General features: G+C 34.1%; 2 protein-coding genes across 5 annotated transcripts in view; one reads left to right on the forward strand and one right to left on the reverse strand.

Annotated features, from left to right (window-relative positions):
- LOC111515812 (calpain-A) overlaps positions 1-15,976 on the forward strand; it is a 91,590-nt gene that overhangs the window by 73,375 nt on the left and 2,239 nt on the right. For 2 of the 3 annotated variants that reach the window (XM_023172031.2, XM_023172014.2), the window contains 3 exons: positions 23-158; positions 14,429-14,617; positions 14,955-15,082. In XM_023172031.2, the coding sequence (XP_023027799.2) occupies positions 23-158; positions 14,429-14,617; positions 14,955-15,082 (453 nt within the window). The remainder of the gene's footprint in view (positions 1-22; positions 159-14,428; positions 14,618-14,954; positions 15,083-15,976) is intronic. The other variant, XM_023172020.2, reaches the window with a different exon arrangement.
- Positions 1,956-13,209, reverse strand: Oseg1 (intraflagellar transport protein Oseg1). Of its 2 annotated transcripts, XM_023172007.2 has the most exons (6): positions 12,672-13,187; positions 11,055-11,841; positions 9,808-10,005; positions 9,315-9,638; positions 6,615-7,146; positions 1,956-3,663 (listed from the first exon to the last, which is right to left on the reverse strand). In XM_023172007.2, exons 1-6 carry the CDS (start codon positions 12,728-12,730, stop codon positions 2,009-2,011), a joined length of 3,555 nt encoding a protein of 1,184 aa, XP_023027775.2. In that variant the 5' UTR covers positions 12,731-13,187; the 3' UTR covers positions 1,956-2,008. The 2 variants fall into 2 exon arrangements, with proteins under 2 accessions (XP_023027775.2, XP_074028064.1); XM_074171963.1 differs by lacking the exon at positions 9,808-10,005 and having other exon boundaries at positions 12,672-13,209.

Raw genomic sequence — 15,976 nt, forward strand, 5'->3', positions numbered from 1 at the left:
CATAAGCACAAAACTGTCTTAGGTTACACAAGAACCCACCACAGAGGAACAAATGGAGACAGACAAAATTTATGAAGCTTTCTTGAAGTTAGCTGGTGAAGATCAAGAAGTTGATTGGATTGAACTCAAAAATATTTTAGATTTCTCTTTAAAAACAGGTGAGAAATTATTTTTCATAGAAATGGCAATTTTGAAAACAATGATGTTCATGTTTTTTCTCACATTTTAGGAACTCATCAGGTTTCTATTTCAGGTTTAGTTCTGAATTAATATATCATAAGTACTATTGTCGGGATAGTTGTCATAACATATATGAGTTATTTCCGTGGGCCCATCTGTATTTATTATTATTCAAATTATTATGAATAGTCAATGGGCGCAGTCAATAACAGATGAACGGATATTTGCCGCCGACATACATCTCAAATCAAGGCCTACATGATAATAAATGTCATCTTTCAGAATATTTTTCAATTTACACAAAAATCTTTTTTGGTTTTCATCCATCCTCTAGGGAAGGAGGCGTTTGCCTCTCCCTATATAAGGCCCTGGGAGTACCGAAGGTAATATGCGCTCGTAGAGCTGCGTTATATTTAAGGTTACAGTGCATATGCTGGACAGCTATTTTTTGGAAATACAGGTTTTAATGTGTGCTCTAGTTGTTCTCGCACCACATACTATAGCATTCAAAGGTTAGGTTTTCAGTTTAATTCTATCTGTAGCAGGCATGACTTCGTTCCCATTAGTTACATTAAATGGAATTATAGTTGTATCATTTATCACAGGCAACCAGATTTATTTTATGTTAATTTCCTTTTCCCCTCACTTGAAATTGTCTGTGTTTCTTAATTTCTGTTGGCCTCTTATATAGTCTTGAATAGTAGCTTTAAGTAGTAATAATAATAAATGCTTTTATTGAAAGGTTACTCAGTACAATAGATAATAACCTAACCTAACATATGGCAGAATTCAACATCTGCACATGATAAATCAAGGCAGATATTGCTCTTCCATCCAACCAGAGTGTACTCACTTGCATCTCTCCAATCGCAATAATGCAGGTAACTTCTCTGAGTGCATGTTCTGCCACAGCTGATTTGTGGGAATGTCCTAGGCAACAATTTCTCCTGGGTTCAGAGAGTCGGGTACTTACACTTCTATTTGTGCTTCGAAAGAAGACCGATCCACAGCTATAAGAGACATGTTGACACCCCTAGTATTGTTAAAGCCTCACTGGGGTCCTTAGCTAACCTTACTAGTCCTTAGCTGACCTTAGACTATCTCTGATGGGTTTCATTAACTTATTATTGTTTTTTCTTCAGAATTCTTCCAATCTGGTCAATAATATTTCAAACATGGGGCAAGAAGCCTATTTCATTGACAGACCTATATGGAGTTGTCTTGGCAATTCTCTTTCCTGAAACGCATTGCTTACTCAGATTTGACTTCAATATTATACCCATTCCTTTTGAAGACATTTTTCATATGATTAAAATTCCTCTGAGAGACTTCCAGATATCTGTCTGTGCGTTGGAAACCAATTAACAAACCTGATTTCATAACTAACACACACAGACACATAGTTACATAAGGAATAATGGAAATAGAATCTATAGAAGTGCAATGCTCAGTGGTCACCTACACTTGTGTAGATTATCTAGTAATGAAAAATTACTGTTTTTTATTTTTTTGTTCCTAGACACTATAATCCGCCGTTTCCAGTAATTCGCCGATGGTCCGGATTTTATGGTGGCGGATTAGCGAGAGAGTACTGTATTTTGAAAAATATGTGTGCCTCTGGCAGTTTCTTAGTTCTATTAAGCCAACTTTCTTTTTTTTATCAAACCAGGACTCCAAATCACGCTGAAAATTGAGATATTATTGACTTTTTCAAGTGGTATTATTATGTTTTTTTTAATTCATTTAGAAACTAATCAAAAGATGAAACAGTTAACTACAGCAATGAGTTTATTAAAGCTTAAACAATCTGAGATCACATAAAATTAAATCAAGTTAGAAATTCGTCAGCAGAATCTGACCCGACACCTTCATTTGACCAACGGCAAAATGGACAATGTCCATTCTGGAGCATCTGCAGTTCAAAATCGTCTACATGAAAACATTTAAAGCAAGATTCGCACATTGTAATATGCAAAGCTGGTAACAAGTTACGAAAATATTGGCATTTCAGAGGTGAAGGCCATCTGCATATCAGAACACTAGTCTTATCAAGAGACTGCAGTATCTTTCGGCCTACCACAACAGGATGAAATTCATTTTGCTTTGCAATCTTGGTTGCAAAAGGATCATGGTTCTCTTCAGAATTATCCAGTTGCAAAGTTTGCTGGTTTTCAGAAATGTTCTCTTTCCATACATCTTCTGTTTTCTCTTTAAGTGGAGTCTCTAATAATCTCAGTGCTTCATCATCACTTATTCCTTCCTCTAATTGGAATTCGACCAAAGGTAGTAGTTCAAAACTCACAAAGGAATACACAAACTTCTCTCCACAATTTGTGCAGTTATTACAATTTGCAGTCAAGGGATTGTAAGTGGAACATCTGTAGCACATTGGTAGTAATTCTTCAGGATCGCTAAAGGGTTTGGCTCTTGAAGATATGGTGGCTATTTCAACTTGTTCTTGAAACTTTTGTGGAATCCTCAATCCTTGAATTTTGTCTAGAAGTTGCTTGGCAAGTTTGTTAGCGCCTAGCTTTCTTGCTTGTTTGGCTAATGTGTACAGTATGGCAAAATTTGAAATACCCTTTACATGCTTGTTAGTTTCTGACATCAAAAATCTTGAAATGTTGAAAAGGGCTTCAGGCATGTAAGAAGTAAATGGTTCCTCCAAGTACTTGTGAATAGTATTGTATGCATAATATATCTCTGCCAACTTCTCATTAAAATGAAATTGTTTCAGGTAATACTCTGTTTTATTGTTGTTTTCTCTAGATAGTTCTAGATATTGCCTGGATGTTATCCAATAATAGTATCCAGCATCTTGAAACCTACATTCACTCACAGCATTATCTGTCAGCTGAACAAATACTTTGAAAGCTTCTTCTAATTTTCCCGCTTTGTGAAAGGCTTTTTGAGCCTGAACAAATTTGTCACTTTCAGCCAACCATTGTGCGTATGGCACATATACGATAGCATTATATTGTGGTTGACTTTGAACAAGTGAAAATGCTTGCGACCATTCTTTACCTTCTACGTAAAGTTGAAGAACTGCCGCATTATCTCCAAGTCTTCTATATATTTCTGCTGCTACTGAAGACTGATTCAATTGTTTCAAATGCTGAGCTATACTCAGAAGAAATGGTTTATCTGACTTGTCCAATTTTCTGCTCACATCTATTAGTTGATCAGTCCAACCATTCTCGGCATAAATATCTATTGCTGTTTGGATGTCACCTATAGAAAGATACATATCAGCTGCGGCCTTGTGTTCATTGATATTTCTTGCCCAATCAGCTTTTTTACGAATCAACTCGCTGTTGTCACTTGAGCCTAGATAATCCTGTGCCTCGTCAAACATTCTAAGATCAGTGTACATTGTCAGTGCTTTGAATTCTTGACTGGACTTTTGGTATAGTTTGGCAGCTTCTTTAAGTTTGCCTTTATGTGCAAAAATATCTGCTAGCATTATATCCTTTGAATAATTCTCTGAAAATAGAAGAAATATTTTCAATTACATGTATTTTTGAAAAGTGGGGTATTATTAGTCAGGACATTTTGATTTGATTTGTTCTGTGTTATGGGACAATATTCTCAGAAACACATTTCTATTTCTAGCTTTTTGGCTTCTTGTATTTATATATTATTTGAACGTATTTTATTGTTAGAATAATTTTTATACTATTTTAATATTTTTTATATACCATTTTTACCTTTTTGGACTTGTATTTATATTAGGATTTCCTATTTTCAAATAAATAAATAAAGAAAATACCATCAATAGATGGTATACATAATCTTGACAGGAAACGGTAAGAAAATAAAAAATATTTCTTTTTGGTTTGTATACCTTGTGATATTTGATTGCATTATTTTAGGAAGATATTAGTAAGTCTGATATATCACGGTCGGAGTCATGATTAAATACATCAAAATCTGGACTGGTAGGTTGTGATCGAATGGAACATGAATTACCAAACGTTTGGTCTGCCCCTGCGTTAGACATTATCAATGGTATGTGCATTGACTGTGAGGACGAAAGTTGTATCTCAAAGTCAACACACGCAATTACCACTGATGATGCTCGCAGCAGTAGCAGAAGAAACGTTTGGTACTTCAGGTTGCATTTGACCACGGCCTAACAGCCCTTTTTGTTCTCCTTAGTTACATTCATAATTTCAGTCGAAGTGAAATTTAACTATTTTTTCTCATTTACTTTTTCTAAGGTAAACTTAACATTTGAACGAAAGCTTTGAAATATACCAACAATTTCAGACAATCGGTCTTTGGCAATAGAAGTGAAAATGTCGTACATATCTTCTGAAAAATCAACTGCACATGATATTTTTTTTCAAACACTGGCCCATTCCTAGACCATATGTTTGTAAGAAATTTCATTTCAAGCTGCATTGTATTTTCACTTGCTATCGTCCAACCCGTATTAGGAATCACACGTTAAAAGGTAAGACCTCGATAGTCCTTAGCTCGCACATGTTTCGAGTTCTGAGGGTTGTCGTTCGTAGAGGTGCGACAGCTGGTTAATGTAAAAACAGATTTTAATCGGTATTTTTCAAACACAGATTTTCTAATATGTGATTTCATTTTTCTTTCATTATTTAATTTAAACGTCTATTGTTACTTTTGTTTCTGTGAAAAAGTTGTTTTATAAATCCCGGGTTTTACAAAAGTTATACATCAGTATTATGCAATGGTAAAAAATAAGTTCCAATAAATTTTTCACTAGTTTATGAATAATTTTTGCCTGTATTAGTCACAAAGGGGTTTTAAGTGAAAAATTGAAATTTTCAAAAGATTTATTGATAGTTGACACTTCTCTGATAAATTGGTTTAAGGCTTTCGGACCGAGAATTTCAGTGTTATTATCTTCATTCGGGTTTGAAGGCCGTGGCAACAGCGCAATGCAATGTTATGACTCATATAGACGATAGGTCACTCATTAATAAGTCAAGTATTAATACAGCGACCAATAACAACCGGCTAACAGGTACAGCGGGAATAAATATGTCATTAACAGGTAGTAACACTTTGACCAATAGCAACCTATCAACAAGAGAGGCGGACTACCACAAGGGTTTATTGTGGCTCACACCTATTCACACTCGGCCAAATAAACCCAGCTTCTTAACGAAGCCGATTAGTTTGTATGATGAGTGGTCTTTCAGGTCAGATGGTGAGAGTACGGATCTGCCGAACTCTAAGAACCTGATTCGGTCCCCAGCGGGGCAGGCACAAAGTACATGCTCTGCTGTTTCATCATTTTCCAAATAGAGGCGACACACACTGTCTTCCGACAGTCTGAGTCACTGCATATGATGATTCAAATGACAGCGACCTTCAAGAAGGCCTGTTAGACGTCGTAGTTCATCCCTACTGTAGTCCAACAACTGTTTGGTATCAAGCTTCGAAGGGTGAATAAACGCCTTGGAGTGAGTCATTCCTGGAAGATTCTGCCAGAAGTCCATAAATCTTCATGCCATTCAAGTGTTCAGTGTTTGTTTGGCGAAGCCCAAAGCGATGCCAATGACAGGTGCTGGTCCGATGAAGCCGCTTGCACAACCCTCCTTTGCAAGAGAGTCAGCAGCTTCATTGCCTTCCAGACCAGTATGGACAGGAATCCAGACCAGAGCCAATCTGTTAAGTCTTCCTATCGAGGAGAGTCGTTTTTGACAGTTTGCTACCAATTTAGACGTTGCTCGGTAGGAGCCAGAAGCTTCCAATGCCGATTGACTGTCCGAGAATATTTTTATTGACTTGTGAGTGAGGTTGGATTTATCCAATCTCTCCGCACACAATTCAATAGCGTAAATTTCCGCTTGAAATACAGTCGCATAAGTTTCTAGGCAGGTAGATAACTCTGTCCTGGGTCTGCGACTAAAAACATCTACACCAGAACCGGAAGGTGTTTTTGATCCATCTGTGAACCAACAACTATCTGCTCTTAATATTTCCTTCTCCCAGAGGATCCAGTCCTCTCTACTCGGGAATAGTACTTAATAAGGCAGTTCGTAGTTGACAGTTGGAGGCATAAAGTCAGAGGCCATTTCTAGAATGCTGTGACTTCCAATGTCAACCAACAGTCTGTTGCACTCTGCATTGAATTGACTTGTGCAATGAAGATAGTAACAGTGATACTTTTCTGTTAACTTCTCACAAATCGTGCAATAGTAATTGTTCTTGGCACCTAGATTTATATGTAAAGGATTCATCAAGTGATGCGTGGTGTTAAATGAACAAAATATCTTGTGATGCATTGATTGGAACCTTTGGTGTAGTAATGAATATTACTGGAGTTAAAATAACGGTTTGGTATTGGGATAAAACTGCAGTAATATTTTTTAACAAAATACTTATTAAATTGTGATGCTTTGAAACGAAGAGGATACCAAAACACATAATTTTTTTAGTGAAAGTAAACTGACCTTTATGTTGTAACACCTGTAGTTCTTGAATTAATTCCAAATAGGGAAAATCTTGCAATTTGATGAAAGCAAGTCTGGCTACTTCGAACTCCATATGTTCCAATGCCGAATGAGCAAGCTCCTCCCAATCACTTTCAGTTATTCCGAGACAAGCAACTCTGTAAGCCTCGTGGTACATTTTCTTGTCAATATATTGGTACATGGGGCTACTGAGTGGCACTTCCAGAGTATTCATATTGGATCCATTCAAGCAAAACACTTTTGAACCTGTCAGTCCCACCACAAACCCGCTCAACTTTTGGACATGTGACGGAAAATCCTTGACTTTTATTGACAGACTATTGTTCCCGCTAAATGCTAACATATCTTCATAGAGGTTATTGAAAGATACACTGTTGGCATTGACTTCCTGAAAAATTAATTCTCCTGTTCTGGCATTGAAAATTTGACATAAACTGCTATCATCCACTACAGCTAATTTTTCCTTCTGCTGACTCAAGTCAATACATCTGATTCCTTCACTAGCTGTCACCTAAAATAAGAATTTAATATATCAAAATACTAGTTCTAACAATACAACAATCCAGAAACAGTGTTGTTGTCATAGAAGTCATTTTTTGTCAGAAACTCATCTCAGTCAAGTTAAGCATGCTGCCCTCCGCATAAAGGCAACTCTCAAAAGTAAAAAAGTTGAATGAGTTGAGATTAACGAGGTTAGCAAACACCTTTCAATGTGCGATTCCTAGCACGAACTATGGACAAATGAACAATAGAGGCACTATATTGTGTTTAGATAAGTCTGTTGAAAATTTGATCATTGAATCAAGTTGTTTGGTGGAAAATATTCCCGAAGATGTAAAAAGACAAAACCAAAAACTTTTATTGAATATTAGGAACTGCTATCTGTCTAACCGAAAGCCAGAACTTCACATACATTTTCTAATGCAATGATGGTGAATTGGAGAAACTCAATGGATATGGATGAATTTTCAAATGTTCCACAAATTATTAAATTCAATTTTTTTGAATAGTGATTAAGAAGTAGTTTGGTTTTGAAAATGCAAATGAAGTTTGTTCCTGAAACATCTACATCCTTTCAAAAATAATGAGTTGATAATTTTTTTATTCTATTTTGTTTTTGTCAATTTTTTGGGCTCATAAAAATAGAATACATTGATAAACTATTATTACTATTATATTTATATATTCTTAATATTGTAGTTTCATACGAATTGAAAAGAAAATATCTTTGCAAGAGCTGTTTTTGATGAAAAAAATTTTTGGCCTTCTATTCTCCCAAAAATATTCTTTTCTTGACTTGAATTCCTATGACTAACCGTATGAAATGAAAAGAGGGGAGTTGTCTCTTCCAGTGACATGAAGTTATAATGTTAAGAATGAAATCAATCAATCAATCATTTATTGAACCCAAAAACATAAATGTTTATAATAGGAACCTTAACTGGAAATGTTACATAAATACAACTCAATTTGAAAAAAGAAGACAGTGTTTTCATCTTGTGAAATCTCCTGATGATGCTAACTTGGTTAACGTAACACGCATAGACAAGCAGTAGTTTTGTTCTGGTGTGGAGAGTGTTTTCAATAGAATAATATCAATATCTTTTTCACATATTATGTTGTGTAGCATTCCTGTGAATTATATCTGTTCCAATTTCTTTGCGAATGTTCGAACGAATAAAAAAGGAATTAAATGTTCATATTCATCAAAGAAGTATTTGTTTCAGACCAACTTTTTCTTTCAGTTTCTATCTGAAAGAAACTTCTGTGTATGATGTACACAGTTTGTAAAGAGTTTTTATTATTTATTCCTTCTTCTTTCCCACATTTTTTGTTTGATGGAGAAATAGAAAGCCATAAGGTTTATTTTCCAAAAATAGTTTTTTATAATATGTGTATAAATTCACAGTAGACGTAGCATATGATTACAAGTGCAACTCAAAATATGTTTTCTATCTATCAATTTTTCAATACATATTGATCATGACAAGTTTTACTCCAATATAGAATCTTGAAAAGATTCCGACCGTTTCACCTTTTTCGACGTGGAAGGCCCGACCATGTCTCCCATTTTTTGACTAGTTTGAGAACGGTGTAGAAATATAATTATGTAACGCTTAAACACTTATTAGCACTATTATTTTCACCAATTGTTATCACAACACGTCGATTGCTGACTAACTTAACTGTAAAACGTACAATTCACGCTGTATAATTCACAAACCAATGATACGCTCATGGCTGCAAGTACATTAGTGAGGACTGCAATGATGAGATGGAAGTTATGGTAAAGTGACAAAGACAGAAATATCGTTGCGTACAGCGTTGCCACTAGTTGTAATAAATATCTAACACTATACAGAAAACAATGAATTTTAACTGATCAGTAATCAGGAAATGTATAAGTATTACTTATTACAAGCTCATTAGTGATTTTTGTCATAAATAATACCTTTTAATCGTACTAGTATTGTGTATTATCTATAATTTGCCACAACCTACAACTCTACTGCTTACTATATTTTGATTCTGCTATAAAACTGGTAACGTAAAATTTAGATATGACAACGCGCTTTACTCTCAATCATTATTGGTTTTACTATATATTATGTTTTCACAATGTTAAGTTTTGATGGTTATATAGTACAGCATAAAACCATAAATGAGTGAGTTCCTCACCTTGAGTAAAGGATAAATATTGTCAAGATGAACTTCCCACACTTGACCATTTTTCAAGCCTAAAAGTAATCCTTCTTTGCCTGAAGGTCCTCCAATATTTTTTATGTATCTGATAGGACTTTCAAAATTCCATTCTTTTTCCTTTTCTCCAGAAAAACGCATACTTTGTAGTGTCTTTTCCTGACAGATAACTAAATGATCAGAGCATACCACTAATAGACTACAGTCAAGTTTTTGGGTGATTTTTTCTTTAGCTCTGTAGTGCATATCGTTGGCGTCCTTTGAGTAGAGTTCATAGATTACTACTCTTTCAGGCAGCTGAACCTAGAAAAGTGTCACTATTGAAAAATCTTATTCAAGTTTCAAATACTCTTTCTATAGTAACTCAAAGGAAAAATCAACTCTTTTTATTTGAAACTGAAACCCAATATTTTACGAGTTTCAAATGTTTAATGAGTCTTAGTTGAAATGAAATGTCATTTTTGGTACCTACTGCTAATCGATCCGTATAAATTGCAATTTTCTTAATGAGATCTCGACACTTGATCCTAACCTTTTGTTCAGTGATCAAATGTTGTATGATAATATCAGTCATGTTTTCACGAAAAGCATATCTTTCTTTGTATAGACCATGTACCATATTGAATACCAGCTGATAGTAGGCAATAGTTCCATCTTCACAACCCACAGCCTGAAAAATCATTGCAGATTACATCACATAATTAAAAATTTTATATATGGTGAATAAAATATGGTCAATAGATCATAATATGTTCCATAATTATGGAAAACATTCTCCTTTGTCCAGAATTCTATTGAATGCCAATGGGACCAATATTGATTTTTTTCACATCTCTCAGAGCACTCTTAGATATACTCTAGGTGGTCTAGATATTTATAAGACTATTTTTTTATCACAATTTTATTTAAATTTTCTCTATGTAGGTTGATTTATTAGATATATAGATACTAGAATAGTTAACTTTCTAAGGTTAATATATTGTATAAAAATTTGGGGTTACCCGCTAAATAAATAAATAAATAGTTACACACTCTTTCAAGTAATTCTAACAAGGTCTTAATTCTGCCAAAAAAGTATATGATTCATTCTGTTACTTGTCTCTTAGGAATCTGCGTAAGAACAGACAAGTTGATTTCATAGAGCCAATTTTATGCAAATTATTTTTTGTTTGTCACTATGTAAATTAATACAATGTAAATATTCTTCGTGATATTTCACTTTTTACAAATAACTTGTTAACCAAATTACGAATGAAATTACTTACAGAATTAGTAATTTAGAGATGACATAGTCAGGCAGTCCTGAACCACGTTTTGTACATAGAAATATTACCCATGAAAGACTTCTGAAACATTAACCCATTTTGAATTATAGTAAGAATTGAAAACACTCTAATTTATCTTACTTTCCCTTATCTACCATTTCATTATGTACATTATATTAATATAGAATATATGTTCCTATAGATTTGATAATTGTTAGTATTCTTTTTAAATTTTCAAAAAGAATCTTTCAGAACTGTTACTCTTGTTTGGAAGATGAAACATAGTCTACATGTGAATCTGTTAAATCATACAAGAACTCTTCTTTCTCCACTTAAATATTTGAGAAAATTTGAGGTCTAAATGAAAGAGGCAAATATTTAAAGAAGCCCACTAATGAAACTCCCCCACAAGCAGGTACATCATGATTTTTAAGAAACATTTCAAACTACTCACCACAAAATTCCCACTAGGATGTGCTTCACAGCACCAAACCCAAGCATTTTGTGTATCACCAATCACTCCCAGCTTGATACCTTCTTTTGTATACATACTGCAAGCTTTATTTAACCCTCCGATCAAAATGAAACTTCCGTGCGGGAAGTATTTGACTTTCAGAGCCTCATATCCCAGATTTCTTTCTTTACCAATTAATTTCCCTCCAAGTGTATAGAATGCCAACGTTTTGCTCCAGTCAGTTACACACAGAGTATCTGTTTGATCTTCTTTATTTGTGCTCCAACTCAAAGCCCATATTGCTGAGTTATTTGTACATTCTATTTTGCTTTTTTCTTCTCCTAATTTATTACGAATTGATATTACACCATTATTCAATCCCAGAGCTAAATACTGGCCATCATTAGTCCAGGAACATGAATTGATCCTTACATTTGTTTTGTGTTTCTGAACAGCCTTCTGTTCAGTGCTCCAAAAAGCAAAATCTGACAAAGAACATGAAGCCAGTTGGTGCGACAGGGGATTGAAAGCCAGGCACTGAACTGAGTCATTATGACTATACTTGAGCAACCCTTCCAGTTTGTTGGACCATATTATCACAGTCTTGTCAGCACTACCACTGGCAAATTTTTCCCCATTTTTGGCATAAGAAATTGTATGAACTTTGTCTTTGTGACCTTTCAAAAGCTGTATAAGGCTTCCATCAGTGGTATTATAAACTAACACATGGTTACCACCAGCTACGATTAATTGAGTGCCATCAGGGTTGAAGCACAAATCGTAGATACTACAAAAAAAATACGATTTTTGGGAAATTGATGTTTGGATGTGTTCACTTTTGGATTTTTAGTTTTTCATTAATATATAAATAATAGGAAACTTTCAAATGATTAATTGTTAACAAGTATTGATGAAAATTATTCAGAGAAATCTGTAAATCATTAACAGATGTTTCTTTTGAACACAAACTGGAAAAAGGAACATATCTGAAACTAGTACATCTACAGATGTTTTTCCTTTTCAATTTGTTTTCAACTCGTAACAGTATTTGAAGAACTTGAATACTATATTCTAATTTTTCTGTGTATTTTCATGCCCTTTGTGTTTGGTTGGGATGAATATCTTGAAGAAACCTTATATCAGTTGAATTACAAAAGTTACTGCATTTCAAATTATACCTACTGTTTTACACTCAGTAGGGGTCTATCACAACTGGGAATTATCTTGACTGATCATTTTGTTTCCTTTGATGTGCTTTAATCCCAAGTCTTGGTTAATAAAAACAAATTTGTTCAACAGTAATGAGACTACCTAATATTTATATTCAACCTTTTTGATTCCAAGTCACAATTATCCTGACTACAAGGATTCAAATGAATCATCCCACAATCTATCTAAAAACAAGTATTTTCAACCAAAATCCTGGGCCCACTTTGAAACCTGGAGTATATACAATGTTTATCATACCATTTATTATACTATGCAGTTTTTTGATGAATAATATTTGTTCAATGTTACTATCTTTCTTTGAAAGTTTCTATTTCTCTATATATTACAGAAAAGTAGACAAGCTGAAATAAATTGTTGAAATTAGATTATTTCACTTTTCTGACATACCTTTGTCCCAGTTTATCACTGTCCTGGATTTTATCAACCCACTTAGGAATAGACCTCATAATTTCAGTTTGTTTCCAACTATTTCAGATTCATTTTCAGAAGGGTTTTTGAATTTGTTCTCTTTGCAGATGTAAAATAAAATCTGATGTCAGTGACAAATTCAAATAAAAGTAAACATTCGATTTTAATTCAAACGCTAGAGTCAACATTTTAAAAACCACCTAATTTCTATTGTTGACACTGAAAATTGAAAGCGGTTGCCGCAGTAACAGTCAACAGTACAACCAATGGTACAAGAGTCAATAAGATCATAAAATGTTCTGTTGGATCGGGGTCGGGGCAAGAACACTATTCTTTCTAGTATTAAAAAAATTGGAGTCCGTGTATTCAGGGGTCAACAAATATATCAAAGATATATTTTTTTTTCTGAATTAGAACTTCAATCTAGAAGTAATTTATTTTTCATGTCTCAATTTGGCAACGTCGTAACACCTGTTTTATTAAACAGGTGTACTACCTGTAACAACCGGTGGAAAGGATGGTTCGATTCATATAAGTTATGACCTTGTGTCTCAATGTAGATTTTTGATCTTCATTGTTCCTTGGATACTTTGCGGTTTTTGACATTATGGTACGTGTTGAGCATTGTTTTCTTGTAATCCAAGGCCATTTCATGCTTACCCGAATATTCCATTGAAATTGAAAAGGGGTTCAGTGGAATATACGCATTTTTTGTGCGAATCGCAAATCGAAAAATAAGCATCGCATTCACACCGATTTCTTTCAATATCAAACACTATAATAAATCAAAATTCAAGAGTGTTTTGTGGTTGGTTTATGGTAAAGAACAGGTGTTCTTTATCGTAAATAAAACACAAAACAACTTATGACTTGAAATTTCTCTCTCTCTTTCTTGTTGAGTTGGAAAAGTGTGTAAAAGGCAAAGAAAACACAAATGAATGAATAGACGCTTCGACAAGAACTATTTTGCAGGTCAGCAAATTGTTCTAAGTGAACATTGCCTTTGTAATTCTGTATGAATGTCAGGACTCCCAGATGAGGAAATCAATCAAATCAATCATTTCCGACATTAGGAATTTAAAATCTCCGTTTAAAAAAAACAAATTTCTCATAAATTTGAATATAAACCTTGCAGGTCGGCAGAAATTCTTGCAGGTCGGGTCTACCATATATGAATCTCGACCAGAATAATCATAATCGACAAAAAAATTCCAACCACCACCCCTCGGGTATAAAAAATCACATTTTGCGCAAAATTGTATGTATTCGGTATAACCGGTATGTATTGTTGCAATTTTACATATATAAATCTGGATTATGAATACGTTCACAAGTGAAAATATTACAAACTGGAAAACAGGAAACACGATAGCTAATACAAATTAGTAGAGGTATATACCTATAATAACTCTTCCTAGAACCAGTGAGATAATAAACAAGAACAGCCAACCATCGACAATAAAAAATAACAGTCTAAATTCTCTGTAACCAGCGGCGGGCGACGTTTTTTCCTAAGGGCATGATTTGCATCAATATTTTTCAAATTCATACTTTTCTTAAAAACTTCATCTACGACACCTGTCACCATATGAAAAAACCTGATTGGATAGCTTGAGGAAAGTTTGTGAATACCAAAGCACTTTTCAATTAATTTCTACTTGAAGTTTTATGTCTGAGTTGACTTTAAATATATCTTTCATCCCAACAGAATATCAATTTTGATGTTTTTTCATTAGAACTGATTGAAATAAAGGACATCGGTAAACCAATCCACAAGCCTGAGGTGAATGGAGCAAATGTAGCTCCACCAATCCGAATTCAAGAAGGGGGTAAAAATGTATTCACAATTCTTGTGGGCATATTGTGTGGTACATTGTGCAAAGGTACAATACCAGAACAAACTACCTCACAGGGCATATTTTCTGGTAGGTCAGCATGTGTATATTCATAGATGTATTTTTTCAATTCTATACGTGATATATTCGTGTTCGATGCTACTCCCAAATATTGAACACTGAAAACAAAAATACAAAATTTTAGGAAAACTAGTAACCTGGCTACAAGCGTTTCTTTCAGCTTCTCCTATACGTACATTTCACACTTTTTTAAACAACTCACAACTCACAAATATCAATGATAGTTGGTGACAGTGCATGCTCTTTTCTCCCTCCACCAGCTTGTGATTATAGAAAAATGTCAATATATGCATGTATTGATCTCTATAGGTTTCGAATCTATATGAACATATTTTATTTTTTTTAGAAATGAAATTTGAGGGATTTTCGAAAGATATTTGCCGAAGTATGGTTGCCATGTTGGATACTGATCGATCCGGAAAATTGGGTTATCAAGAGTTCAAGAATTTGTGGTCTTCAATCCTACAGTGGAAGGTTAGATACTAAAAATTGAAAGACTAATGAATGACAAAATAAAATTTATCAACTGCAAAATACTATTTTCGACAAATGTTTTCCAACAAAGTGAAACGTCTTGATGATATATGTACATACTTCCCATCCATTATAACATAACGCCTAGATTACTAATGAGTTAGTAATTTTTTGTATTCAAAATATATTTCTACTCCAAAATAATTTATGACTTTACAGGTCTACGTATATTGTAAACTTGGAAGTCGTCGTGATTTAACATCTATCTATTGTCATTTTTATCCGACCAGTATTTCCAATATATTTGCAAGATTTAATAGCAGACTCAATCGGTACTAACACCCTGAATTTTCATTTTCTCAAAAAATATTCATTCATTTATCAATTTATATTTTTTCCGCTCCAAAGTAGTCACCTTCAGAAATAATACACTTTTGCCAGCGTTTTTTCCAATCCTCGAAGCAGTTCTTATATGCACTTTTTGGTATGTTTTTTGGTAAAAATTCAGCAACTAAAGCCATCTCCTGACGATGCTAACTTGGCTATATAGCGATATGACTGAAACTATTCGTTACAATCTATGTTAATGTTTCTAATGATGCTAACTTGGTTAGAGAAACGTGTGTCGAGAGACAACATTTTTTTTTCTGGAGAAGAAAAAGTGTTTCCTTAGTAATGTCATACGACGCTCTTGAGGGATAGCACTGAAGGTGGCTGGTAAGAAATATACAACAGTAGTTATATATTGTCGGTTCGAAAGCATCACGTGCATAGACTATCGAGGGAATATGACTGATGCATTCATTAAAGCATCCTTGCGAAACACGATGAATCATCATTTGGTCTCGGAATTTGAAAGTCCCGATCCTCGAGGTTGTTGCAGAATATCACCAA

Source organism: Leptinotarsa decemlineata, unplaced genomic scaffold (assembly GCF_025532065.1).
Source record: "Leptinotarsa decemlineata unplaced genomic scaffold, Ldec_3_MD MMD2_tig00000035_RagTag_RagTag, whole genome shotgun sequence".
Taxonomy (NCBI): Eukaryota; Metazoa; Arthropoda; class Insecta; order Coleoptera; family Chrysomelidae; genus Leptinotarsa; species Leptinotarsa decemlineata.

Bases quoted from the DNA above. Each gene is read 5' to 3' on its own strand.
- Oseg1 (XM_023172007.2), bottom strand. From the start codon at position 12,730: ATGAGGTCTATTCCTAAGTGGGTTGATAAAATCCAGGACAGTGATAAA. The intron at 9,639-9,807 runs GTAGGTACCAAA...ACACTTTTCTAG, and splicing joins TTTATACGGATCGATTAGCA to GTTCAGCTGCCTGAAAGAGT. The intron at 3,664-6,614 runs GTCAGTTTACTT...TTCTATTTTCAG, and splicing joins ACAGGTGTTACAACATAAAG to AGAATTATTCAAAGGATATA.